The sequence below is a fragment of the Stylophora pistillata genome, chromosome 13 (assembly GCF_964205215.1).
Source record: "Stylophora pistillata chromosome 13, jaStyPist1.2, whole genome shotgun sequence".
Taxonomy (NCBI): domain Eukaryota; kingdom Metazoa; phylum Cnidaria; class Anthozoa; order Scleractinia; family Pocilloporidae; genus Stylophora; species Stylophora pistillata.
In genome coordinates this window covers 24,331,954-24,359,941 of record NC_142531.1, presented here as the reverse complement: position 1 = coordinate 24,359,941, position 27,988 = coordinate 24,331,954, and the positions used below count along the sequence as shown (strand labels likewise).

The 27,988-nt window shown below is 39.0% G+C and overlaps 2 protein-coding genes and 1 non-coding gene across 4 annotated transcripts; 1 reads left to right on the top strand and 2 right to left on the bottom strand.

Moving 5' to 3' along the window:
• Positions 1-2: 2 nt before the first annotated feature.
• On the top strand, positions 3-27,975 carry LOC111341025 (putative RNA-binding protein 19). Of its 2 annotated transcripts, XM_022947964.2 has the most exons (15): positions 3-712; positions 3,645-3,717; positions 4,165-4,913; positions 6,233-6,500; positions 6,921-7,186; positions 8,233-8,433; positions 9,019-9,132; positions 9,263-9,394; positions 9,698-9,764; positions 10,660-10,739; positions 11,358-11,413; positions 12,748-12,861; positions 13,332-13,437; positions 13,924-14,047; positions 14,211-14,895. In XM_022947964.2, the coding sequence occupies exons 1-15, from the start codon at positions 113-115 to the stop codon at positions 14,276-14,278; spliced, it is 3,018 nt and encodes a 1,005-aa protein (XP_022803699.2). In that variant the 5' UTR covers positions 3-112; the 3' UTR covers positions 14,279-14,895. The 2 variants fall into 2 exon arrangements, with proteins under 2 accessions (XP_022803699.2, XP_088600221.1); XM_088744095.1 differs by lacking the exons at positions 13,924-14,047; positions 14,211-14,895 and adding an exon at positions 26,543-27,975.
• LOC148718254 (Nuclear RNase P) lies at positions 14,891-15,195 on the bottom strand. Its single transcript, XR_015995017.1, has one exon.
• LOC111341044 (LIM/homeobox protein Lhx1-like) lies at positions 20,033-25,068 on the bottom strand. The gene is made up of 4 exons (XM_022947991.2): positions 24,032-25,068; positions 23,671-23,885; positions 23,171-23,563; positions 20,033-21,106 (listed from the first exon to the last, which is right to left on the bottom strand). The coding sequence occupies exons 1-4, from the start codon at positions 24,223-24,225 to the stop codon at positions 20,820-20,822; spliced, it is 1,089 nt and encodes a 362-aa protein (XP_022803726.2). The 5' UTR covers positions 24,226-25,068; the 3' UTR covers positions 20,033-20,819.
• Positions 27,976-27,988: the final 13 nt, after the last annotated feature.

Here is a 27,988-nt window from a genome sequence, read left to right as displayed (position 1 = left end):
TTACCATAAAATAGAAACACGTGCAAACTTTAAAGATGGTGGATTGTAGTACACGCAGAATTCTGCAATTGTAAATACTCGTCTTTCCCGTGAGAATCCAGGTAATTGGATCATGTCCAGGCTTATTGTTAGGAACTTACCAAAGACGATAAAGGAAGAAAGGATTCGTTCTATTTTCGTGGCAAAAGGAGAATTAACAGATGTCAAATTATGCTTCACAAAGGATGGGAAGTTTCGACGGTTTGGGTTTATTGGTTATAAAACTGAAGAAGAAGCGAAAGCTGCGCTGAACCATTTTAACAAATCGTTTATTGACACCTCAAAGATATTCGTAGATGTCGCTAAAAACCTTGGAGATGAAACACTTCCACGGCCTTGGAGCAAATATTCTCAAGGCAGCTCTGCAAATGAGAGACTGAAAAAGAGCTTAGAAGGAAAGAACGAGAAGTTAAAAACCCAGCACTCAGAACGCATAGAAATAGAAAATTGTGAATCAGATGGGTTAAGGAAGAAAAAAGATAAGAAAAAGAAAAAGAGGGCAAAAATTTTAGGTGATCTTGAAGATGATGTTGAATTTCAGGAGTTCTTAAGTGTGCATAAAAACCGTGGCTCGAAGCAAACCTGGAGCAATGACAACATAGAATGTGGAGAGGCAGAATCAAGTGCATATCAGAACCATAGGGGAAGAAAGGAAATTTCTGCTCAGAACAAGGTACTTAGCTTATGTCATATATATTGGGATTAAACCAGAGATCTTCAGGCTTAGTTCAACCAACATATGTCACGTTTGGATTGGCACAGCTCTTTTTACTTTTTCACTTAGCCTGGACTAGCCAACAGGGCTGAATAATGAAATCCTCTATCAGAGGGTATGTGGTCAACAATGTGGGCTCAAGTTTTCTAAGTTTAAACTTAACAAAATTAGTGGAAAATAACAAGGGCTAACATTTAAAACTGAGGCATTTTGTTTTCGTCAAAGGCAATTTCCTATTTCCAGAGTTTTTAAGGAGGAAATTAATTTTTGAAAAATTTTAAGGGGTGTACAAAGTTTTTGGTGGTTGTTCTGTAAAAGAAAAGCAGCAAGGAAGACTACACCCCGAAGCAACAGAATAGGAAATCAACCCAGCAAATGACTCAAAATCCGTTTTCCACAGCAAAACTTAGGGCATGCGCAGATATTATTCAGTTGTCAGACTAGCCTGATTCATATCAAGACATTAACACAACACTTCCTCCTCCTCCTCCCTCCCTCCCCCACCTCCCTTACCCTCCCCCCACCCTCTCTTACCCTCCCCCACCCTCCCTTACTTTCTGCCCTCCCCCACCCTCCCCCACACTCCCCCCAAAAAAATGTATCAATTATTTGAATATGTTGCAGCTGGCTCTGTCTCATCCTTGGAAACCCAGGGGCTGTGAGTCGATTTGAAGTTAGGGCGGAAGAGCCTCAGGGGACATTGTCTTACAAGACTAGTTCCAAACGGTCGTAGCTGTTCTGGCATCTAATTGGTGCCAGAAAAATCTTTGTGTTTTTCTGCCCAATCAGAGTGAAGTGTGCTTTAGATTCCTTTTGTGTGCTTTAACATGGACTTATACAAGCTCAGTTGCTCGCCATGTTTGTTTGGGCTGTGCAACAGAGCTTAGCTCGAGGTGAAAGGTTTCAGTCTCAGCACACAATGTAAGAGAAATTGATCAGATTGTCCGCAAAAATCTTACCGGAAATTATACTGAATACTTTCGCAGGTATCACAAGAGAACGTGTTTTAAAAGTTTGCGAGGTTCGTATAAATCATAATGGTTACAGGCGTTAATATGTCGCTTTAAATGTTAGACGTGATGTAAGCTGAAATCTTCCTAGATTTTTTGTATAATTTGTTGTTACTGAAACTTTGCCAATCCCTTGAAGTTATTTCGTCGCACGGGCCACACAGGTATGTCGAGCAACTGGCGCTTATGCTTATGTAGCCTTATGTGCGCGCCAAAATCTAATCTTCGCTTTGTAGCGAAGTCTTTCACAGTATGGCCAAGGTTGCAGAGAACGTTAAGTTCGTGGATGACCTCCAGAAAGTGCTTAGAGAAAGCTTAGCTGTGTTTCCGGTTAGCGAATTAAAATCTGAACAAATACGTATTATCAAGAACATCGTGGGAAGGAGAGATGTTATCGGACAGTTACCAATGGGGTTTGGAAAGAGTTTAATCTTTCAACTGCGGCCTTGAGTGTTCAGATTCTTTAGCTCCAAAGGCTATGGATCCTCTTCTAGTCTCTTGTTCATTGTCATTTCACCTCTTTTGGCAACTGTTGAAGACCAAGTTAAATGCCTTAGATCATTCCGAATCAATGCTGCTTTCATTGGGGAAAACAGAACCAAAGACCAAGAAATATTGGATGGAAAGGGCGGGTTTGCTTTATTGTAAATTTCAGCTTAGTGCAGGGTCATCTACCCACATCTAATAAATAAAAGTTTCCATGCTTAGCTTTTCTTTTTTTCAACATAGGTTGTATTGCATTTGTGCATACCTTGACAAATGTTCTTCTAGTAGAAACTGGGAAACAGCAACAATTCGATTTTCTTGTTTGGATACTCTGCCCATGGGAAATTTTTATTGATGCCTCTTTGTTACAACTACGTTTTCATGATGTTTCAATTCTATAGCAACGAGTGTCCCAAACTGCATGTGGAAGACCATTGTCTGGTAGAACCTTTTGATTGAAAACTTCAAATATTTTCATGAACTCACCATTAAGATTTCTTTTTCTCTTAATGGTGATAAAAACGGAAGAGCATACTCGACGACGATCTGAAACATTTTCACCCGGATTATTCATTATCATAAAATATACCCTGGACCTTACCTAAACAACTAGCCAAAGGAGATTAGATTTTGGTGCGCACAGAAAGATGCGTAAGCACCAGTTGTTCGACATGCCTGTGTGGCCCGTGCAACGAAATAACTTCACGGGATTGGCAAAGTTTCAGTAACAACAAATTATACAAAAAATCTACAGTAGGAAGATTTCAGCTTACATCTCGTCTAACATTTAAAGCAACATATTAACACCTGCAACCATTATGTTTTATACGAACCCTGCAAACTTTTAAAACACGTTCTCTTGTGATACCTGCGAAAGTATTCAGTATAATTTCTGGTAAGATTTTCACAGACAATCTGATTGATTTCTCTTGCGTTGTGTGCTGAGACTGAAACCTTTCAACTCGAGCTAAGCTCCATCGCACAGCCCAAACAAACATGGCAAGCAACTGAGCTTCTTGTATATGTCTGTGTTAAAGCACACAAAAGGTCTCTAAAGCACACTTCACTCTGATTGGGCAGAAAAACACAAAGATTTTTTGGCACCAATTAGATGCCAGAACAACTATGACCATTTGGAACTAGTCTTGTAAGACAATGTCCCCAGGGCCTCTTCCGCCCTAATTTCAAATCGACTCACTGCCCCTGGTTTTCCAAAAACTTGCTTGAGCCAAGTTTTGGATGGCATTCAAAATGGATGACATTCTGCTTCAGATGAATCTTTATTTAGTCTATAATTTAAACTGTTAGGTTTTCCTTGCCATTCACATTATATATTCTTGGAAGAATTGGCCCATGGTTTTTTAACCTATCTTTGCATTTTTTTCAATTTTTAGCATTCTGAGGAACAAGTAAAATATGATGATTCTGATGGAAGTGAAAATGAAGATGAAGTCTGTGATGTGTCAGGTATTTTGAAAGGAAACCAGGCCTTGCTGGCCTGCAATCTTCTTTTACTTTTCTACCATTCTCCTCCACAGAAAGCAAACTGAAACAAGAAATACCTTTAAGAAATGATTTACTGTAGATTTTTTCACCAATCACAATTAATGTTGATAGTAATATTAATTCTAACTTGGTAAATACTACCAGTCTTGAAAAGTACTGACTTAACCCTTTCACCACCTAGTTCTGAAAATGGATTCTCTGGATTGTCTGCCATACATTTTCTAGGATTATAGCCATGAGAATTTGGCAGTGGATCAAACACTATCCCCTAGTTGATATTTTTCCTTCCTCTCATTACCTTTGTGCTTGATAATGTACTGTGCTAGTAAGGAGATTTTTTCTTTTAGTCACTCTTGGAAGTGAATGATCAGCAAGAGTTTGTTTCAGTGGAAATCTATGTTGTTGCAGGAGTAACAAGAGTTTCAGAGGGAGGGAATGATTCAAAAGACAACAAGGAAAGTGATGAAGAAGCCAGAATGGCTAAGGATTCTAAACTCTCTGATATGGATTACTTAAAATCAAAAGTTGTTTCAAACACACAGAGTCCTCTCAAAACTATGACAAGCAAAAAATCTCAGAAGTGGAAAAGAGTCGATGGAGAGGATGAAGAAGAGAGAGAGAAAGAAAAATTTGGTGAGGAATTTTTGGATACTAGCGGAAGCAAAAATGATCAAGACAGTAATGATGGTGATAATGACAAGGATAATGATGAAGAAAAGACTGATGATGATGATGATTGTAGTGGCAGTGACACAAATAATGATGGTGCAGATACCATTGGTAATAATGATGAAAAAATCAAGCATGAGAGACCAAAGGATGCTGTTGCATGTGGAACAATAAAGATGAAAGGGTTGCCCTTCAAAGCAAAAAACCAACACATCAAAGACTTTTTTGCACCACTGAAAATGCTGGACATAAGAATAATTAAAAATCACCAAGGAAAGCCCACAGGCTGCGGTTTTGTAGATTTTTCAAATGAGAAGGATATTAAGGAGGCACTAAAAAGAGATCGGGATTTCATCCAGGGTAGATACATTGAGTTGTCTAGAGTCAAAGAGGAACAACAGTTGAACCATGAGACTGAGAAGGATAAACCTTGGATGAAGAAATTAGCAGCTCAAGGAGAAGAGGGTGAATTTGAAAGCATTGCAGAGGTGATAGAGAGTGAAAATAAGAGTTGACTGAGGGAAAGATTAACTAGAGAACCAAGTTATCACATACATTAATGTTGGAGGTCTGTGTGTTAAGTTAAGGACCAAGTTTCCCCTTTGATTTTGGCCCAAACTTTTATTCACTTATGAAAATCAAAAACAATTAGCAAGAAATAACAAGAGATTTTGGCCACAGAACCAGCATTAAATTTGCCCAAGGTGTAGTTTATCAGTAAGCCCCTCCATCTCTTCACCTTAAATTAACCAGTCATTCCTAGTTACTTTCAGGTGTAATAAGATAATTTATTACACGACTCGAGCAGTCAGAGGGCCAATAACTAAATTCAAACAATCAAAATGCTCTATTGCATTCTATTCTCTAAGTATTGGACCGGGCACTGTCCCGAATGGTCCCGAATGATACCGCACTTGTGTCCCTTTGAACTTAGGGCGTATGATAAATCTCTTATTGACCAAGCTTGCTTGGGACCGTACTGGAAGAATATCAGCCCTCGGTCTTTTTTGTATGGACCTCGCTGCACTCGGTCTGTACTGTCAAGACCTCGGGCCGATATCCTCCCAGTATGGCCCTCGCGCTTGGGATATATTTACAGTTCTATGTACCTCATTGGACTCCAGTTAATACATACATGGAGTGTAGTTGGATAATAAAGACATAAGCAGGGCTGTGGTCTGGCAGCACCCACTGGCCCCTGGCACCTTACTTTTGCTCTTGGGTGACTAGGGAATTTTAGTTTTTTCATATAAAAACATGTGCTGGGCACCCTGTATTTCAAAGTTTCAGAGCACTGGACTCCCTTCAGTTTCTCTTAGAGCACAGCCTTGTTAAGGGAATATGCCACAGAGTCTGTATTACTGGAGTGTCTATGGCTGCTTGTAACTGCCAACTTCAATATTGCTCGCCCTGTTATCAAACATAAAACGGAAGGAGGAAGAACATTTACTGTGACTGCCTGTTAAGCCTGGAACAGCTTACCGCTATCCATGCGGAAAATAGCATCGCTAAATTCTTTTAGGAACTCTCTTTGGAAAAAATTATTTGAAGAACAGCAGCTTTTAAATCATTTTATTCTTTGATTTAGTTCTACTTTTGTACTATTTTATCTCTTATCTCTTGTATTTTATTCATTATATTATCTCATAGTTATGCCATAGTTTTTAACATCCGTATTGTAGATAACTTTAGAGGGCCACGGGTTTGTGCTATTTTAGTGCTACCCTCTTTAAATGAAGTCTTTACTTACTTACTTACTTACTTACTTACTAGTCTGTAAATTGATGCCATTGTATTTTGTGTTTAGTCTGGCCGTCTCTTTCTCCGTAACTTGGCCTTTAGTTGTTCAGAGGAAGACTTGCAAAACCTGTTTGACAAGTTTGGTCCTCTAACAGAGACATATCTACCACTGGACAAGACTACAAATAAACCCATAGGAATTGGGTTTGTCACATTTGTTATGCCAGAGCATGCTGTGAAGGCTTTTAATGAACTTGATGGCAAAGTATTTCAAGGAAGACTGCTCCACATCTTACCATCCAAGGCTAAGGAAACTAAAGAAGATGAAAAAACAGGTTTGTTTTGTCTGGCAAGGGGGACAAACTTGGTAACAAATCATTGCACCGGGTCTTTGCAAACTGCTCTGTATATGCTGCTCCAAAGTCAAGGTGTTGCTGCTCATGTGACAATCATACACACATAGATGCTTCCAGGGCTTGACACTTATGGTAGCCAACTAGCCACAGACCAGTAAAATTCAGTTTTGGCTACTGGTTTTTCGATTTCCACAAGCCAGTTTGGCTAGTAAACAAACTGCAATTGTCGTAACATCTAAGATGTCACAAGCCACTTGTCTAGCGAGTTGAAAAGTTAGTGTCGAGCCGTGGCTTCCTTTTGACAAATGTTTCTATTGTGTGGGTGTGTAACTAACATTTTATATTACATTGTTGGCAAGGGAATGTTATAAGGAATGGTGTTGTTGAAAATGTTCACAGATGCAACAACATCCTTCAAGTCCAATCGTGATGCAAAAAAGAAAAGTCTCAGCAGTCATGACCACAATTGGAACACATTGTTTTTGGGAATGAATGCTGTTGCTGATGCAATGGCCGATCAGTATCACACCACAAAGGGGAGCATTTTAGATGGTGCTTCTTCTAGAAGTTTGGCTGTACGTATGGCCCTTGGGGAGACACAAGTTGTTACAGAGACAAGGAAGTTTCTTGTATCTCAAGGAGTCCAGCTTGATGTTTTTGGACAGGTGTGTGGTTAGCTCTTAAAAGTTTGCTCCTGGGAACCCTCTCTTTTACTTAAAAATATTGTCTAAAATATTGGATGTAAAACAGAAATATTTAATAATAATAATAATAATAATAATAATTTTTGACAATGAAAAACTGCGATAAAATATTATAAAGCATGACACGACGTTTCGACGTTTCCAGAACGTCATTATAATGACGTTCTGGAAACGTCGAAACGTCGTGTCATGCTTTATAATATTTTATCGCAGTTTTTCATTGTCAAATGTTTTACCAAATCTTTGCTTATTCGAATAATAATTTTATTATTTCTATAGTGCAAAGTTCATTAGGTATAATGATCTAATGCGCTTTACAAGTTGAAAAGGAAAACTGACTATGAAAATAATTATTTACAATTCATGATATTATCATTACATTTGATATAGTACTTAATATAACACTTTATATAGTAGATAAAATTGACAGATGTGGCTAACTAACAATGTAATATAATAATAAATTGTGGGATAGATTAAAACTGTAAAATACCTAAAAATGTGCTTCCCTAAAAAGATGTGTCTTTAATTGTTTCTTGAATAAGGTAATACTGCCAGTATTCCAGACTGGGTGGCAATGCATTCCATAAGACTGCTGCAGCAACCGCAAAGGCTCTGTCTCCAGTCAGCTTGGCTGATCTGATTTTGGGCCTTGCAAGAATGTGGTTACCAACAGACCTTAGGTTATAGCGGGACTGTTTAGGAGATAAAATACTAGTAATATATGCAGGTGCAAGACCATGTACAGCTTTATGTGTTTTTTCTAACAGAGTGACTGGTTGGGTCCAAATACTTGAGATGGGAGCGGTTATAAAATATTTTTCCAAGCTAAGGGGATGTAGCAATGATTTTGAATTTCTTTAAACAGAAGATGCTAGACTGAGGCTTTAGATTGAAAACCTATGTTTTAATGTTTTTAGATAGGCCTATTTTTGTAAAACGTTTGACTGTAAGGATAAGTGTGAGGACAATTACAGATAATATTTTTGCTTTTTTGTTTTGATTAGCCCTCGGCGAAAAGGAGTAAGACAGTTATGTTGGTGAAAAATCTACCTTTCAACACATCAAGTGAAGAGCTAATGAACATTTTTTCACCATTTGGAAAAGTGGCAAGGCTTGTGTTGCCTCCATCAGGAATCACAGCTCTTGTGGAGTTCTTTGAGCCAAGCATGGCAAAGAAGGCCTTCCAAAAGTTGGCATATAGTAAAGTAAGTTTAATTAGGAACATTTTTTTTTTTATTTTTGGCCATTCTAAGACAATGATGGATGTAGCCTGCATAGTAAGTGTGATTTTGAGGAGCAGGTGCTCAGTATTTTCTTGGTGAAAATTATGGCCTGCCTTCTCTGATCTTCATAACAGTGGAAGGCTGGGGAGAGAAAGACATTTGTACCAAGTGGGTGAGGGAACAGTGAAAAGGAAGGAGAGGGGAGGGGTGGGCCATGAGGCATGTGGTCATCGGACTCCAGATTAAAATGTGCAAGTGTGAAGCAATGATAAGAGTCAGAGTGCTTTTTTTGGACAAGAACTTAAATCTCCCAGTGGGTCACTCCACATAGGAGTATAAATGATTGCCAGCAAGTGAACAAGGAAAAGAGACAAACTGTCAAAATAGGGTGGAGTGTGATAATCTGTTGCAGACTAACATTCCTTTCAAGGGGAGTACCAATGTTAATAGTTGTACCGTTATCATGCTTTGGAAACAGGGATAAATGCCATCCGTCCTCTGTTAAGATTTTGTTTTACCAGTAGACAGCTGTGTTCTAATGGCATTAATTTCCTCTCTTTATAACAGTTTAAACATGTTCCATTGTACTTGGAGTGGGCTCCTTTGGATGTTTTCTCCAAAAAACCTGAAGAAAAGAAGGAAGAAGAGATGGCAACAGAACAAAAATTGACCGCTGACAAGGTGGTATTCATAGCTAAGCTCCGAGTTTCTTTTTCTACCAATAAAATCAACAATAGCTCAGAGATTTAAGAGACCAGTAGAAAATATCACTACGTTCTCTGTTTTTTTTTTTTTTTTTTTTTTTCAACAGGGAAAAGAATCAGCTGAGGAGAAAGCAACGGATGATGCAGATGATGACGGTGATGTTTCAGAAAATGCGGAAGGCACAACTGTCTTTGTGAAAAACTTGAACTTTGAAACATCGGAAGAAACACTGAAAGAGGTTAAGTCTCTCTCAGCTTGGTCTATTGCATTTTATCTTTTGTTGTTAGTTATAAATATTTGACATTCGGTCACAACGTTACGTATGGACTTCAAGCCAAATATTTTCCTATTCAGTCCTCAAACTCAGTGAATTTTTATCTTGAAAACAGTTGAAAAGCAAAAAAGTATTTTATCTTAAACATAATCGGGTTCTTAGGCCCCGTGGCCTTACCCCACCCAAATCTCCAGTAAGAAAAACTTTCAACCTTCGCCTTAAAGCAGTTCTGTTCGCAGTAGTTTAATTGTGGTGATTTCGTATTAGGCATTTTCCAAGATTGGTCCGCTGCTTACGGCAACAATCGCCAAGAAGAAGGATCCTAAAAAGCCTGGTATGTATATTTTATGTTTAACTTCATGAGGAGTAACTTTCTCAATTTAGACGATTGCAGTCGTTGTTGTTTTCTTAAACAGAGTATAAGGTTATATTTCTTATACTAAACAGTTCTCCAAGACCATGAAAACATGGAGTGAATCTAACCTTTTCGGGTGGGATAATTATGATAACCTTATCGGTCAAGACCACTCTGTATTTCAAGGGATAAGTTTCTAAAGAATCTGTGGTATTGCATCGGTGGAGGTCACAAGGTAATTTTGTTTTATCAACTGAGTTGATAATGTACATTGGCCACCGTAAAGAATTTTTAAAGCTGACGTTTCGAGTGTTAGGCCTTCGTCATTCGCTCTGAGAAAGGGCTAACGCTCGAAACGTCAGCAACGAAACTCTTTATGCAGGTACATTATCACTCAGTTGATAAAACTAAGTCGCTTTGCCCTGTATTTCGTTTGCTTTTCTTGGGTGGAGAGAGAGGCATGGTGAGAGTGACACGATATCCTGCCGGCAAGGAACACAACACAGCGACTCGGCCAGGGCTTGGATTCAGGCCTCTCGGCCATTAAGCCATCATGTATTCCACCAGTGCCATTTTCAAATTGAGTGTGGAAAGTAGTCGAGGATTGCTTTGGTTTTGCTTAACTTCGCTCTGTGATTGGTCTAGAAAACTCGCACTACTTTTTCAACCAGTCTTTGCTAACCGCGTTTTCCCGCGCTTCACCGCTTCATTCGTTATTTCTTTGAATTCTCATCGGCGCCTTTTGATGTATTCTCAATTCTGATTGGTCGTTGTGTTGCTTTAAATTATGATTTCTCGTATTTCCCAAAAATGGTCCTCGTCTTACGCAGTACAAGACACCATCTTACTTACTCTCTTTTTTCCTTATTTGCAGGAAATTTGCTTTCCATGGGTTACGGATTTGTAGAATACAAGAAAAGATCGGACGCTTTACGAGCAATTACAGAACTCCAGGTTTGTTGAATTTATCGTAGAGTGTCTTAAAAAAGGTAAAAATGATAAAAAAAAAAAGGGCGACTCGCTTCCCGTCGAATCCCTCACCCGTGAGTCTAAGGGAACCAGTCATCATTTATTCTATAGGGGGGGGGAGGGGGCGGGGAGTGGGTGAAGGTGGAAGGAATTTTTAGGCAGGGATCACACGGGTATTTTGCTGAACGGAGGGGGGATCGGTCGTCGCTAAAAGAATATAAAGGGGGGTACAGAAAGTTGACTGCCAAAGAGGTAGGATTATCAGGTTACTGCAGAGCATTAGATAAGATCATCCCCCTAGACAATAAGTGATGATCCGTCCTTAGTAAATTCCTAACCACTAGAAAATGACAGGTAGCTCTTATTTTCCAGGAAATATTCCTTCTTGAATCGGGTTTTTCACGAGTAGGCAACAAGTCGTTGTCTTTTTTATCACGTTTCGTGATCGATTTCTAATAATCGAAACATTCAGATGGATTTTTAAAAACATTTGGTGGTGATGTTTTGTGTGAAATAGGAGAGTGAGTGTGGAAGGTTTTGTTTTAAGTTTACAGTTAAAGCTGGGAAATTTGTTGGTAACAATATTGTTTCGGTTTTTGTCAGAAATCCCTCATCGAAGGTTATACTCTGGAACTCAAGATGTCTCACAGGAAACCAAGGTAGGTGAAATCCCACAAATGGCCAGGAAGCAGTAACTCCCTAATCCTTTCACTGCCATTATTCCATTAGTAATTCTCCTCACTGTCTGCTATACTATGCTGGTGAATTTACTTGGGAGAATTTTGACTTAGATCAACTAATAACCCCCTAGTTGATATATATATATATCTTATTAGACGTTATGTTGTGTAGTATCGCTGAGTATTTTTACGAGTTGTGCCGTATTTTGACGAGCCCGTAGGGCGAGTCAAAATACAAATAACGAGTAAAAATACTCAGCGATACTACACAACAAAACGTCTAATAAGTTATTTATTATCCAACACGCCAAACTGTTATTTTAGTGCGGGCGAATTTCGCGGATAAGTATTTACGGGGAGTGCGTGACAGAAGTATGCGAAGCGGAACGGAATTGGCGCGTTGTCATGTTGCTGTTTCTATTTCCTTCATTAAATGAAGAAATTTTCTGGTTGTCAAGCTGTTTTTCTTCGTTCGATTCGTCTCATAAACTTTGATCTATATATTTGCCAGCCATTCTGACTCTTCGTTGTCGGAAATATGATTCAAATTGTCCGCATTTTTTTTCGTAACTACAATCCAATTCTTCGCTTGCGCGATGCGAGAAAACCTGTTTAACCGGTACTCTACCATAGACGAGTACAAATACCGCGTGATATTTGTACTCGTCTATATGAAGTGTAGTTGGATAATAATTTACTTTATTCTCATCTCTTGTCTTCTTGATATTGCATTGATACAATGAGGAGAAACTCAGTCGTGGTTACTCGTGGGAATTTACGAGTTAAAAAGCTTCAATACTTTGTGAAGAAGAAGAAAAGTGACTAGATCAGGGAAGATTATCAAACAAGCGAATTTTTCTTGTTTTAGACGCAAATTGTCAGGCTCAGAATTGGAAAGAATGAATGGCAGACAGAGTAGCGAATTAATACTCAAATCTTGTGTGTTAAAGGGTTAAGCACGAGCGGTTATCGAGTGAGGGCAATTATATCAGCGTACATAACAAATGCAAATTGTCGAACGAACCTATGAGAAGCTTAAGTAAATTCACGGGACCAGCCTGAGGCCCGAGAGAACGGCTAGTACTGAGTCACGTGTAGTTCGGGCGTTGTATCTGATTGGTTAAATTTGTGGCGCGATTATTTTGGACGAATCCCAGCGCATAGAGTAAAACCAATGTAAGGCGATCGGCGTTACCAGAAACACGTTTTTGAAATATAGTTTGAGTTAACACACAGTTTAAGTCCCTCGACATACAAGTTCGATGGTCATCTCTCAAGTTCAATTTCTGTATTACTATTTTTTTTTTCTTCAGTGAGAAAGTAACACAGCGTAAATCTGCTTCGACCAAGAAGCAAACCAGTTCTAAAATCCTAGTGCGAAATGTTCCTTTTGAAGCGTCAAAGAAAGAAATCAAAGAACTTTTTGGGTATGTATGATGGTTTTCTGGCCGATGCGGAAGCTCAGTGGACTCTGAACTATCGAGACGGGGTCTGGGTTCTAACATTTTCATCCTATCCAGGAGAGGGGTAGCATTACCCATCTGTGCTCTATGCTAAGGAGAGCGGGTTAAGCTCTGGCGCAATGAGCCACTTGGATCCAGTGCCATCATCATTTTTTAGTAATGGTTTTACTTTGCAAAAATGTCTAAATTTGTAATTCTCGTCAGGAAAGGAAAATGACCGAGAACTTTTTCTCACCTCGGCACTCGTGTCATTTTAGCACTGGACACAGACGCTCAGTTAAAACGTTTTTCTTTCAATTAATTTTGCATTACCAAAAGCTCTACTAGGAGATAGTCTTTAGGAACAATAGATTATTTTGTTGTTTCAAATCCCTAAATTTCTTGTGGTGAATTGATTAAACGAGCTTTTTTTTTTTTTTTTGTTCTTATTATAGCACTTTTGGGGAGATAAAGACACTGAGGCTTCCTCAGAAGTTGTCTGGAACTGGTTCTCATAGAGGATTTGCATTTGTTGATTTTCTCACCAAACAAGATGCTAAAGTAAGTGCTTGTTACGTTACTCTGTTTGCAGTGGAGATATTTGTCTTTCAGTTTATCGTTGAGGTATTTGTGGGTGAGTTAAGTGTTATCTGAGGAGCACAATACGTCCTTCTTGGAAGTGAAAACGAGCGTGAGCGTTATGTATTAGGAATGATTTGAACTTCTTATCCGCAAACCTTAATACTCGGAGATCAGTAACACATGCCAAGAAGGACCACAATGTTAACTTGCATTCCGTTTTGCTGCTCGCGAATCGTTTGTGTCATTGAGTCTGTGGTTTGATTGAGGGATGGTTGAAGCTTTTATGGCAATGCCATAACGTCATTGTTAAAGAAATACGAAAAGAAAATGAACTTGTCCGAAGCTTGTATTCTTGATCGCCTTTTTCTGAGCCACAAGTTCGGGTTTCTCAGTTTCTGAAACGCAAGTACGTTTTCTTCTGTCGTCTGAGGGAGAGCATTAAGAAGAAATGGCTCTGTTTTGTAGCGCGCGTTTGAGTCCCTCTGTAGCAGTACCCATTTGTATGGGCGAAGACTGGTACTGGAATGGGCCGAGGACGAAGACAGCGTGGATGCTTTGAGAAAGAGAACCGCTGAACACTTTCATGGCAGTATCCTTTGTAAATAAAGTTCTTTGTTTCATTTTTTTTTTCGGTTGATTTGGATTTGTTTGACGGAGGTGTCGTTTCTAGTGAAACAAAAATATTCTAACTCTATTAATTGGTTGTTGTTTGCTGTTCTTGCCGGTATTTCTTCCCTTAACTTTGTCTTCAGCTCCAAAAGCCGCTAAGAAAAAGAAGGATATTCTGGACGATCTTCTCGACTCAGAAATGCAGGAATGACTGAGCAATACTCTGTAGCAGGCAGTCGTTTCTCTACGGTCCCAGTTATCCGATGTAATTTCCAAGATATGGTCCAACGAGGGAATAAAAGAAGTATTTTGAGCGAGGGCCTCTCTCAAGGAACGCATATTCATGTCTCGCAGAAAATAACTCGCCACGAATTTGAATTTTTGCCGTCAATTTCCGTGGCTGTGATGACGAAGCCGTTTTTCTTCTCGCCAGCCTAACGCTTGAAGAGGACAAGACATGAAATTCACTGTAAACACTTCTCTATGATGTGGTATGGATGAACATCAAATTTTCTCAACAGTTTTGAGGTGAAACAATTGACAATTGGTTACAGGAATCTACTTTCTCAGCTTTACGAGAACTAGGGAAGTCGATATAATCCTTTACTAGGAAAAAAGTCAACGGCGAGTGAAGACGGTATCTTGTGACAAGACAATGAACTTTTTTTAATTTCTCTGAATGTTCTCCTGACACTTACTTTGTGCTAGTCTGCAAGAAATAAAGCTAAAAACTAGTGAGAGGGAGAAGCGAAAAGTGTTGACAAGTGTTGGAAATGATGGAAACTGATGGAAACGAACCAAAATAAAACGAAAAATATGTGGATTGGACGAAGAGTAGTCTGAATTGAGTTATAACAGCCACTGGGGTGTTACCTCGCCGATTGAACTAACTAAGCTGGCCGTGGAACCTTTCCAACTTTGACGCAGTTGCTGGCATTTTCCCTCCTGTAACAGAAAGGATTCATCTGCCAATTGCAACTCGCCGAGCCTGTTTCTAGTGATCCACCCCTATAGTTACAAGGGTATCCATCTAGGATAGGCAACGGCCTTTGTCTCAGACCTTCCCAGGGGCGTGAGCAGGAAATCAAGTTCCTCGATAGTAGCCCCTTTAGCGAGCATTTCGCCCAACCCACTTCGGTCAATATTCCACTGTTCGATTTATATGATCACAATTGGTTCTTGGCTCAGTTGTGGGACGTCTCTTTCTACTCTACCGTTGGCACCTTATGTTGTAGCTTATTATACCCGTACTTGCTTTTCGTGGGTGTCTTCTAGATCTCCGATTTAAGAGATTCTTTTACCAGGGGTTAAATTAACTAAATAATATTTTACGCATGCGCAGTGAATAGTAATTAATTACATAAAAAATTGATAAGGGGAAAATTTATGTAATGCTGATGCGTTTCTTTTTCACCCAGTTCCGAGTGTTTTTATAGCATTTTTCATCAAAAGTCACGTTTGTACTCTTTCTTGTCTTAAACAAAATAGACGTATGTTAATAATGACCGACAATAAGTAGAATTCTCTTGACAAATCATTGTAGAAACTGTTTAGCGATATTTACCAAACAACAGCGGTGTTTTATCAGCTGGGAGTTGGCGACACAATAAAGTAAACGAAATCGTTACGGAAGCTTGTTCTAGAATCAACAGTTTTGATCGAGAAAACGGTTTTATTCGCTGGAAAATAGTCCAAGAAACCTTGACCTTCTCCGAGAAGACCAATGATGTTTAGTATTTATTGATGGTCTCGTGCAATTGAAAAGGAAAACAAGCCAATTTTTAAAAACAAGAATTTTCTGGAGACATATTTCTTTAATTAAAAAGTAGAATCTTTACCCAAGATGGGATGGTTTCATGAAACTTTTAAATAACGTTCTCCTTTTTTCTAAACGAGAAACATTTTTCTCCAGCGATAAAGAAAAGCAGCTCTTCGTTGGTTTCAAAACAGTTGTAGTTGTTTCTTTCCAAAAGACATAAATTGCTGGAAAAGAAATTTCCCTAAAGCTATTCTGAGCGAATATAGTCAAACTTCTTTGATAGCCAGTATTTACTAATTTGTAGCTTTGTTGAAATTTGAAAGTTTGCTAATGCACTTTAAGCTTTTCAAGATATACATTCGCTATTTTTTAAATCAGTCAAACGATGGAAGTCCAGATTTCCCAAACTTATTGATTAGATTTCGTTATTCGACCTTTTCTTGACAATCCCTGCTCTTCATTAACGTTTTATATGGACATGTAAGGCTCTAACGGGGCTAGAGACACACGTTTACTTTTGGCAACTGAAAATTCTGGGAATCTTTGTTTTTTTGTCATACAAAGGAAGTAGGGAGATTTCCAAAGATCCTGGGGCTATTGAAGTTTGTTATCAAATCACCTAGGGTCATAGATAACAGTGTCGAAAATTCCGTGTAAAGAGCTGACATACTTGTCCCGTTTTACCTTAAGTTTGGCAACTTTTCTTTAGATTGAGACAGAGGTTGATTATTTAGCGGGTATCTCTGTTCTCTGAAACAAAAAAAGAAGGGTTAAAATCTAGTATCTATTTGGGATTTGTTGAAAATTGCAAGAACTGAACTTTGCTTCAAGAGAAGATCTTGAAATGAGATAAATCTCAAGTAGCGACATCAGCAGCTCAGGATATATATACATCAGTGGGACAATTCAGCAGGAGTAGCTATTCCGGAAACGGAATAGCTACTCCTGTTTACTTTTCTATTTTTAGCTGTTATCAAGGTGTCAAAATTTGCCATTCTCTCCCTAGAGAAATAAAGGAGAACAGCGTTGTCGGAGAGCTTGCATGAGTTACGTGCATTAAAAACGTTCCAGTAAACTTGTCTCTTTACATAAGCTGCTGTTTTAGTCTTGTACATATATTTTATATGGTTGTGTTGCAGCAAAACTACTTGCGACTGTATTAGGTGTTTGCGAATAAACTTAACCTCTTCAAGGAGGGAAAACAGAATGGACTCTCCCTTATTGTTTCATCGCTTTTTTTAGCCTTCGAATATTTTTAAGTGAACTTCAAGACGCAAACAATATCTAAGTTGTTGTCTCGACATAAAAAGATTTCTTTCTTTTATTTTTAAAACCAAGCAACTCTATGAGGTGTAAAGAACTGGAGTTGTTGTTTGTCTTCGTTGTTAAATCCCTCTAGTAACGGTTGAAGGCATTACCTATGTCAAGACAATACCTATTGAACGTTTAACAGCTTAACTAAAAGCTATTGCGGTGTTTTTGTGATGTCGACAAAACACCATGAATAGTGAAACGGCGTACTTGGGGTCAAAGCATGTTTCCATGGGTAACCACTCTTTGTTAAGCCTCAAGTTGATTTTATATTAAGAAAACCAACAATTGTTCCTTTTAATTCCTTTAGCTGTCTTTATTCCAGGCGACAATATATTAGAATAATATTGTCTGTAGGAAATGTTATCAAAATAGATCAGAACGTTCAAGGTTATTTCCTTGGCTGAAATCAGAAGTCAGCGCTGTTTGTTTCAGTACATTTTAACTTAGATTAAAAATAATGATAATTCGCTGTACCGTTTGGTCCCACAAGGCTAAGTTATGAAGAAAGCTTACTCTACTGGTTAATTTTGTTAGATGCGTGGGTTTGTCAAAATACTTTGAAAGCTTTTGTTAATGCTTCCAGATTCTTTTATCTTACTTTCCACTCAGATAGACACCTGTAAGCGAATACATTTAATAATATAACAACTGAATTCGGTTTGTTGCATTTCTGTTTTTGCAATGAAAAGTGAACTTAAAGTTCTCCAGTTGCATAGTTTTGTAGATTATCCTTTTTTCCAAAACACGAGACGCAATTGTTTAAGTTAGATTAAGAAGGCTTAATGGTTAGTGGGGAAAATTAAGATTGGCTTCGCCTGTAGGGAAGAAAAACCTGACATTTTTTTTTTTCATTCACAATACTAATATGTCAGAGTTCTTTCAATTTTGTGCGGAATGAGTCGCACATCTTTTGAACATTAGTTTTATATGCGATCAATATATTCTATACAATTTCTTTCCCCGTCAATATCACTTTGTAGATGTAAAACATCGTTAAAGATTAGGATGGAATTTCAGAGCTGGACTAATTTTGCTTGCTATTTCGCATCGTAATTTTGTGTCGTGGAACATAGCTAAATGCGTGGAAAAAGCTTCAAGGCTTGAAATTTATGTATGATTTCTGAATCAGTTTTTTTGAAAGCGTACAACTTGGAACGGAAATAGGGCTTTAAACATATTGTAATTCCATGCGTTGGAACTCTTTTACTGGACTCAAAGCGAAGGAAGCTTGAAATTACAGCGGTAAGGATTTTTTAGTAAGAGTGATGTCGCTTAAAACTTTTAAGCATGAAAGGAAATGTTAATAATGTCCCTTGAGAGGTTTTTATTAGAAAACACTTAAACTTAGTCGACACAACCAAACAAACCGCCTCGCTTAAAGAACTTTTTAATATTTACCCTGTTCTTTTGCAATTAAAGAGAGAAAGAATGTTTACCCGAGCTGTAATTGCCCGTCAACAGTAAAAATGAGTTTTAACGCCAACGGAAATTTCATAAATGATTCAGTATATTCAATACGCTAACAGGGCCGCGCTCGCTGATGTAACCTTGAGTAATTTGAATTTGCAAGGTGTTCTTGTACTTAGCTGGCAAGTGCACTTTACCTTTCAATTGAACATTAGTGGGTTTTTGTTGTTAAAATGTGGTCGATGCGAGTCAAATGAGAGAAAAACCGGATGTTCGCGTAGAAGGTCAAATCTTGCTTGAGGCATTTCTTGCTACTTATTTGCACGCGATAAAAACAAGTGAAAAATAGGAAAAGGCAAAAGCATTTTGAATTAATTTTGTCATTAGCGATACAAATTTTACCAAGAGTTTCACCTGTCGTCAGACACGGACTAAACATTTCTGACGGTATAGATTTAATTGAAGGTAAGTGCATGCTCTCTCACGTAGGGCGAGAGCTGTCCATTTGCAAAGTAAATGCTATTTATACTCATAAGAATGGAGGATACTGCTTGGGGGCAGGCTAAATATGTACATAAATTTGTCGTTGCGTTTTTGAAAAATTACAATCAATTAGAACAGAATTATTGAATTTCCTGTTCATTCACGAAGTTAAACCCACACCTTTCAACTGATTTTAACTTTTTAGAGCCAATTTTTTTTTTTCGGAATTTCTACCTAGGGAGTGTTCGAAAACCTCGCTCGGCAAGCGCGTTGTTTTTTGCTCGGTGCTTTGATTGAGGCGGGACTTAGTCGTCACGAAACAAAAGCTGGCTACTACATGGCTGTGCTACGGAAATGTAGTCATCAACCTCCCGCTGATTTTGCTCAACTCAAGTGTTCTGGTTTAAAAAGCTTCGCTTGACACTCTTACATTAAACATGAGCTTACTTTGCCTTTTAAAAGATCGACCGGAGAGTGTTTTGCAAAACATTGGGTGGTCTTTTAGAAAGTTCCATGTGTTTGGCCTTTGCTGACGCCCGCCCGCCAGGGTCTTTTTAAAAGCAGTTCCGTCTTGAAGCCTTGTTTTGGCGTTCTTGTTTTGCAATCAATCGTGCGGGAAACTGCACGAATTTTTATCCGTACGAACTCACTTACCGCATTCTTGAGGCTCCTAAGGTGCCTTTGATGGAAGCTTTCAAAAGGACTCTGTAATAATAATTCATTTTATAATAAACGTACAAAAAGGCGAACTAAACAAAGGGAATTTTAACACTGCTAAGTTTTTATCGGTGCACGAAAAATAAAGGCCGAGTTCGTGACTATTGCCTCATCGCATTCGCGCGAATTCGTTTACAACTTGCAGGCGATGCAATAAAACTTTCGATGTTTTTCTGCGAGTGTTTTTTAACGAGAGAAACGTCTTGGTAAGGAAAAATTCTTTGGAGTTGTGTAAAACAGTTATACTGAAACAAGGAGTATAGATAAACATATGACATACACCTGTTGACTAAGAGTCTTTTTATTTCGTCTGAATTCAAGTCACAAGTTTTTAGAACAAACAGTTTGTTGCATAATAATTTTTTTATTATTATTATTTTCTATGTCACAGAAAAGTGATTAAATTTCTCGTTCAACACTGTAGCTAGCTGTGGTATGTTTTACGCTTAGTGTTTGGCGAGGGATGTTAACTTTATATGCACCTCAGCGACTGAGATCGGTCGGTCGGTTGAATGAGCTCACACTAAAATTATAAAATAGCTTTGAAGACATTCACAATTTCGTACACAAGTTCCTCGAGGGAACAATCTCTTATGTTAATTTTTTTTGTCTCTCAAATCGCTTTATATTACAACATTTCGTTTGATAACTCGTGATAAATTTTCATTTTTACTCGGCTTTTTTTTTTCCTTACAGCCTGTGTGCTTCAGGTTGAGTAGATAACATGGTTGTGGCTCTATGCCCCAAGGCAATAAACTGTTTTATTTACTTAATCTTTCCTAATGGCCTGGCGAACTCTCAAGCGGCATTTTTAATTGATCAAACGATAACTGGGTGTTCTTCTCGGTCCGTTTCGCCAGAGTGAATAAAAATAGCTCGCCACGTAGGCTAGAGGTCGTTTGTTCCTTTTTGTTATTAGAAAATTACACAGATTCCAAGTCACTTGGAACAGACTATCAGAGAGAAGGCAGGCTTTGTTCCTATGCATTAAATAACTCTTTCTTTTCCTTTCTATACAATACATTGGCACCTTTACAATTTAGGGATGAATCCCTTTGAATCACTGATGCTTTCACCAAACCTCGGCTGTAGAAGGTATTGTGTTTTGTTGCCTCGCCGCTGAAGTGTCGTAAAGTCCACCATTTGGGCTCTGACCAACACCACAATGATTCATTTGTATTCCCGTACTGTTATCCAGACTGACAGAATTAACAGGAATTATTCCTTGAGTGTTAAATCCAGGATTCTGAATCATTTGAGAATTGTCCATTGTCGCGGAAACTTCGCTCGCTAAGCCAACATCACCCTTCATGTAAAACTCATCAAAGGCCGTCGCCGGAAAATGTGCACTTTGTGAAGCTAAACGTTTGAAAGAAAGAAATAAAACGTGAGAAATGTCAAACAAATAAGCTTATCCTGTGATAAAACCAAGCCTTAAATTCGCATTAGAGCGCCTTATCTATAGAACGAAACACGGAATACCTCGCAAAGTTCTCTTAATCTATATTTTTGTTGAATTATACTTTATAAACAAACTCATTGTGGTTTTGAAGAGATAGCGAGAGACACACCAAACTGAGTAGGCTCATACCCAGGATTGCTTTTCCATTAGATGAGAAGAGAAGGCGGCATTTTATCGGATATGCTTTAATATTGCGCCTCTTCAACCGTCTTAAAAGCCACTTAACGTGTACAAAGATATTTTTCTAAAAAAGCGGACCTTAGCACACTCCAAAATATGCAGATATGAATGTAAATTTTGACGAATTTGTCAGATATAAAAACAATATGGAAGGTGGAATTTTCCGAATTTCAATGTGAGCTTTTATATCGCGACGTAACTACATTTGACGGTGAACATTTCGTTGATATCGGTCTTCGGGATAACTATAACAAAAGAAACAAAAAAAAAAAGCTGAAGGAAAGATCACAGGAAAACGATAGCAAAATTCGTAAGATTGTGTTTATAAAAAAGTCGCTTTGGTGGTAAAAAGTCAAATGTCGAGTTTCATTGGTAAATTATAAAGTCCTCCCCTAATTTTCTTTGGTCCTCATCCTAAAAAAATTTTCCTTATTTATCCGATAGTTATTTCAAAAGTCTCTCTTTTCCAACAGTATTTTTTGCGTTAGATTGATTTACACTCAAAGATCTTTTAAGTAATATTCAGCTCAGTCCAGATAGCCGGATTTCAATTTCGTGATCGATGTTGAAATTTAATGGTCTGACCTCCACTTGAGTCGAATCATTTAAAAAAAAAAAAACAAGTGCGACTCTCTGCCCAAGAAAATTTTCGATAAAGTGTGGTTAGAAAAATCTGTACTCGCTCCCGCAGAAAAACGAATTAAAATTGTCCCCTAGAGATTTCGTTTGATTGGAAAGATGGTGCTTTTTGATGGGAACAGCTTTTGACTTCCAAAAGCTAAATGCCAAACCTTCTGAATTATTAAAGAATGGAAGGTTTAAACAGTGGGGAGTTTGTTTTACAAGTAACGCGAAATCTTTGGAAAATATCGAACAGCGCAGAATTTCGCGAATCGTAAAAGGCCCAATTCACATGAAACACCATACGTAGGCTTGGGAATTTTTGTAATGCTTTAACTGAGTTAGTACATACAACAGAGGCTTTGTCAAGAAGGGATGAACGAATTTTTCCTCTGTAAATCCCTTATCACTAAACAAAACTCGAGATCAATAACATTTCCATTTCGCCATTTCCTGCCGACTTGTGTTGGATGTCAGTCTTTCCATGTTGCATGTTGTACGCTATTTTTAGCTGGGAACATTTTGTGTTAAAGCTTCGTTGTTTCTGCACGAAACTTGTTGCTGCAGCTGTCGGTTCTCATAAATGTGCTAAAATTGTGAGACAGGCAAAATGGTTGAATAATCCCTTTTTAAAACAATGGGAGGTTTATAGGCTGGTTTCGAGTTATTCAAATTCGTGATTTTTAGTATCTTTTGGTCACTTGCCAAAATTTGAGGAAACATTTTTTAGTTTCAGTTGTGCGACACTCGGTTGATGGTTTGCCCCTGAGTTATCTGCAACAACGCTTAAGCAATCAGGAAGCTTTCTTGGGGACACGATCTTGGAGCGCTGATTAAAACGTTCTTGAGAAATTTCTCCATCGCTAGGGGCAACTGCGCAAGTTTTTGCAGATCAGTTCACAAGGGTAGATTGTCATGTGATCTGTAGCTGGTTATCAGGTTGAAGAGGTTTCGAGTGCTTTCTAAATACAAACTCGAGAGCGCTATCCATTTAAATTTCAGCGATATTTTCCGCCACGTTGCCTGTCAGGTGAAAGTGTGCCGTGTCTAATACACGATCAAGGGTGCAGTGTAATATAGGAACCGCAAGATTTTTTTTTCTTTCCTGAAAGAAAACTGCAACACGGAAGAAAAGTAAACATGGTTAGTTCTAAGCCTACCTGCGTAATTTATATGTGATGTGTTGATTGACTGTTCGTTGTTTGGGGTAGGTTCGTTTCCAAGGTTTTCGCCTCTAGCCCTCCTTGATCGCCGGCCTGATCGTACAGCGCGCGTTGCATTTGGCTGCGCGACTCCTTGCTGCTTGAGCCTTCTTTCTTTCGATCGACGATTTTGAAACCAGACTTGAATGACTCGCATGTTTAACCCCGTCTCCTGCGCAAGTTTTTCGCGGATATTCCTCGACGGTTTCGGAGTTGCGGCAAAGGTTGCTTTGAGTGCCTCTAGCTGCTTTGCTTTGATGGTTGTCCGCGGACCGCGGCGTTTGGTACCAAGCGCCACATCTAAGTCTTCGTCTAAACCATAGCTTAAATCTTTCTCTTCGGAGTCCGAGTCTGTAAAAAATACAACGCACCCGTACACATGCACGCAAAAATTAGATCTATTAAGATTAAATAACCGTTTGTGTATTAATAAACAAACCAATTCCTTTTGCACTCACCGGATTGCTTCGACTGGAAGTTTGATTGGTAGTAGTCATCTTTACAAACGAATTTACTTTCTCCAACATAATACAATTCATCACCGGTCAAAATTTGCCGGTTACAGCTGGAACAATTGAAACATTTCACGTGAAAGACCAAGTGTTTAGCTCTGCGGACCATGTCGTTCGGCGAGATCCCTAAAGAACATCCAGCGCATTTTGTCCCGTAACGCCTGAAGATTTAAAAGAAGAACAGGGTAGTTAGTCTGTACAATATTCACCATGATCGAATTAATCGTTTTGCTGCTTACCGCAGAGCTGACTAAGACTAAAGCTCAGCTGCCGGACGTGAAATTTCGACCGATTGTGAGTAACGTACCTGTAAAAATCATTCTTACAAAACAGCTTTCCTTCACGGGAAAAGCATTTATTAGTGAGTGCACATTTGCAGTCGTAGCAATGGACACACTGTACATGCCAGACGCGATCCAGAACCTTCAGAAGAAATTTATCGGAGATGGGCAGTTCACATCCCGCGCACTGTTGAACCATTTTGCAGATCTGTGCCTTCATGAAGCCAAGAAGACTCGGTCGTTTCTTTCGTTTCCTCACCTTCTCCGGGTGTATATACGTTTATGTAAAGTATGGTGCCGTGAGCGTGAAATTTATGCAAGTAACTCTTCTACGTGCCCGGTGGGTGGTGCTTTGCACTATGCCAGCTGCTTAACGGGACGGTAAAAACCGATCCAAGAGGGAGTTTTGCGGATTTTCTAAAAACCAACGCTGAAGTTTATTCCGCGGTCAAAATTTGCATATAGTTTGGTGCACGGAATTGCAAAGTGGATGGATGAAAGCGCGCGGTATAGAACCACTTAGGCCGCCTTGCTAGTTGTCAATTAGCTTGTTGAAAGACAACACATTTACGCGCTCTCCTTTTGATATAATTTGACTCCGCCTGTCAAAAGGAATTGACAGTTCAAATTTGACAGCACTCTGACAAAAGCCAATGACATGGAGAGTCTTTGTGGGCGCGAGCCAAACTTTCAACACACCATTGTTTGACTAGGATTATGTAAACTCGGAAAAATCGCACAATTTGAACATCTTTTGTCTGTCTTTTGTTCCCTTTGACTGCTATCATGAGCTCAAAAGCGCCTCCAAGTCTCGTAACGATTCAACCACGAATGCGTCGTCGCCGAACTGAACAACCCGTGATCGGTGACATTCAAAAGGAAGTCGTGGCATCGCCGAAATACCGCAGTGCGCTTAAATATTGGATTTCAGATGTTTCCGACGGCCAGAACATTTTTTACGCCGAATTCGATCAGTATCAGGGCTATCAGTAAAGCAGGCGGCTGTAAGACTCCGATCGAAACGGAAAAGCTTTTGTTGCCGAGATTTACTTTATCTCGTGATAAACCTTATGTTGTTGTCACTAAAACATGTCAAAACACTCCCATTTGCAAGTGTTTATTTACATACGGATTTTCAAAACAAAGGCCCTACAGTTAACGCATGTTAATGAGAATGGTGTATACCCTTGCACTTAGTCGCATGTTCGAGACTAACGTAGAACATTTCGCCGCAATCAGAGTGAAAAGCCGGTACAAACAAAATTCACATAATTGTGCCATCTGCCTCGAAGAGACTCTCCAAGCGCGAAAATGGGCAACCACAGATTTTGATCGTTCGAATTGGCTCCTTACTGTCGGACACAAACCCGCATAACACAGCCATTTACAAACGTGTCGGATTCAGATATTCGGCAAAAGGCATCCGCGACAATTTGATTTTCCAAAGTGAATAATTCAAGAAAACCGACAGAAGTTTTTATTCTTGCCGATATTCTGATGACAAAGCCTCGAATGTTAATGAAAAGTTGTCTGAAGCTCTTCCTTCGCAAAAAGACGCGAAAAACTTCAATTTTGTTAACAACCCTCAACTTAATCGCGTTATTTTAATGATTTCTTCATCTGGGAAATGGCTTTTGCCGGTTCAGAATCTTAAATCGCTTTTTTAGCGAGAAAAACTTTCTCCATTGACAAATGCTTTACATTTCTTGGACGCATTTTAAACGAATACTAATGTTTTTGTGTCAGTTTTTAAGCCGTGTTAAACCACTCTCTGCCAGCTTTGGTTGAACATGCTAATTTGTCAAACAATCACCTGTTTCAGATCAACACCTGCTTCTACAACCGCATTCAAAAAAGAACGCGGGCGGTGAATTCGTTCAAAGAACTTAAATTCTGCTCAAATTAAAGTTAGTAATTTATTTCTTTAGCTGCAAAGCAGATTTTCTTTATCTGGACCCAATAAATAATTCGTGTAGAGACTGGCCTGCGAGTTGGCCCTCATTATCAGCGCTTCAGCAAAAATGTTCCTTCGGCCATGGGAAAATATGAGCCCTTGAACAGCGCAAGCCGGCGAGAGGTCAGCGAGGGGGTCAGCAGTGATAATAAGGGCCTTCTCTCAGGCTTTATAGAGACTCATCGGATTAAGTGCCTCGATTAGTATTTTGCAGATCCTTTCTCAGAAATTCATGGCTTAAGAGGCTCAGTAAATTATTAGTATATTGCCTTTTACTTAAAGAAAGCAATTAAAATTAAAATTATTTAAAGAAAGAAATTAATTTTATTTAATGATTTGTGAAAGTAGTCAAAGACCAAGAATGTATGAATGAACCATAAGGAAATGGGTAGGGATGGAGATAAATTACTTAAAAACGGATTAGAGTTAGTTTTCTGACTCGCTAACTGGAGCGAATGACATTTTGCACACTATGAGTGCTTGCAGCTATCAATGCATATGGAAGCCAGACTCATTGAACTTCAGAACAAGAAGAACTTCTTCATAAAGATTTAAAAAGATTTTGCATTTTCCTTATTCTCAGGTAAGCTCATAGAAAACTGGAGAGAAAACTGAGCAGATGATGTGGAAACGCTTTCTAAGAAGTTGATTGCCGTGCATGAAAAGAAAAGTGTTTCCGCTTTGCGAGAGGAAACTACGCGCCTGTCAATTCCCGGTCACGAAGTCAACCGCTGGTGAACTTCATGAGCCTGTAAACTGCACTAATCCTGGCGCCTACTGTCACTCTCGAAACGAAGTCAGTTGACGTCATCCAGCGATATTTAGGTGCCATTTACATTTGCCAATCACATGAGGGTCTTTCAAGTCGAGAAAAGCGAATGCCCCCCCCCCCCTCCTTCCTAGATATAGGTGTGGATGGAACATTTACTCCTTCCTTCCTTCCATTCTTCTATTCCTGTTAACGTTTTCTAAATCCGCTGTCTAGTATTTAAAATGTTGGCAGTCGCACGCGCCCAAGTCGAAAAAGGTTTATCCATGAAGTGATTTTTTTTCAGACGCAGTGTTTCTTGGTCGTGGATCGTTTCTACACGGTCGACAGCGTGTGATTTTTTAGCTTGAAGTTCACACTGTTAAACCAATTCAATGCTTTTCAATGGAAGTAGCGCCCTGTCAGTGATTTACCTGAACGTAACCAGGACACATACAAGTCGTATTAAGCTACGATTGTAAGGGAACGACTTCAAGGTTCTTCCTTCTTGATTCGATTGTAAGGGAAAGTCGTCATCGTTTTTCCTTCGCAATCCTATCCAATTTCTACATCCATGGCTTCAGCATTATACATCCTACGAGGACCACTAGTGATGGGATTACGTCATTATTTGAACAGCTGCGCACCTACCCCTCCCCTAACCTAACAACGGTCAACTTCTAACAAGTTAGGGTTGTTGTTTGGTCCGTCAGGGGAGAGGTGGTGCGTAGTTGCTCAGATATTGACATCCATCCGAGATTTTCCTTCCATCCTTATCATTACCCATTATTGAGTTCACTATCAGAAAGGGTTTTATCTCAGTCTTTTACGATTGGATTTTCGTTGATTTTGTACATCGCAGTCACTGCTTGAAATGATTTTAACCCGCGTTAATTTCGTGCATCATTTAAAATTACTTTGAGGGCAAAGTGACCTTTTGCACGCTCGATGACAAAGGAGCAAGCCACAACGGCGCTTACGTCCAAGATTATCAACCCATAACCACTTTATCAAGTGCATCAACCTGGCATTTCTTTCAATTGGTTTTTGATTGCGATAACATGTGTCGGTTCTGGAATTAATTAGTCTGGGAGCGATAAAGATCCAGTTGGCAGACATTCCATTAGACGGCTTTGAGTGACGAGATGAAGCTTTGCTTTTAACTCAGTAATAACACTTGACATGATTAGAAGGAATGCGATGTTTAAATGCCCATAAGCTCAGTTTTATATGATGCTCTTGAAAGTATTAAATGTTTCTCGACCGAATTAGAGTAGACTA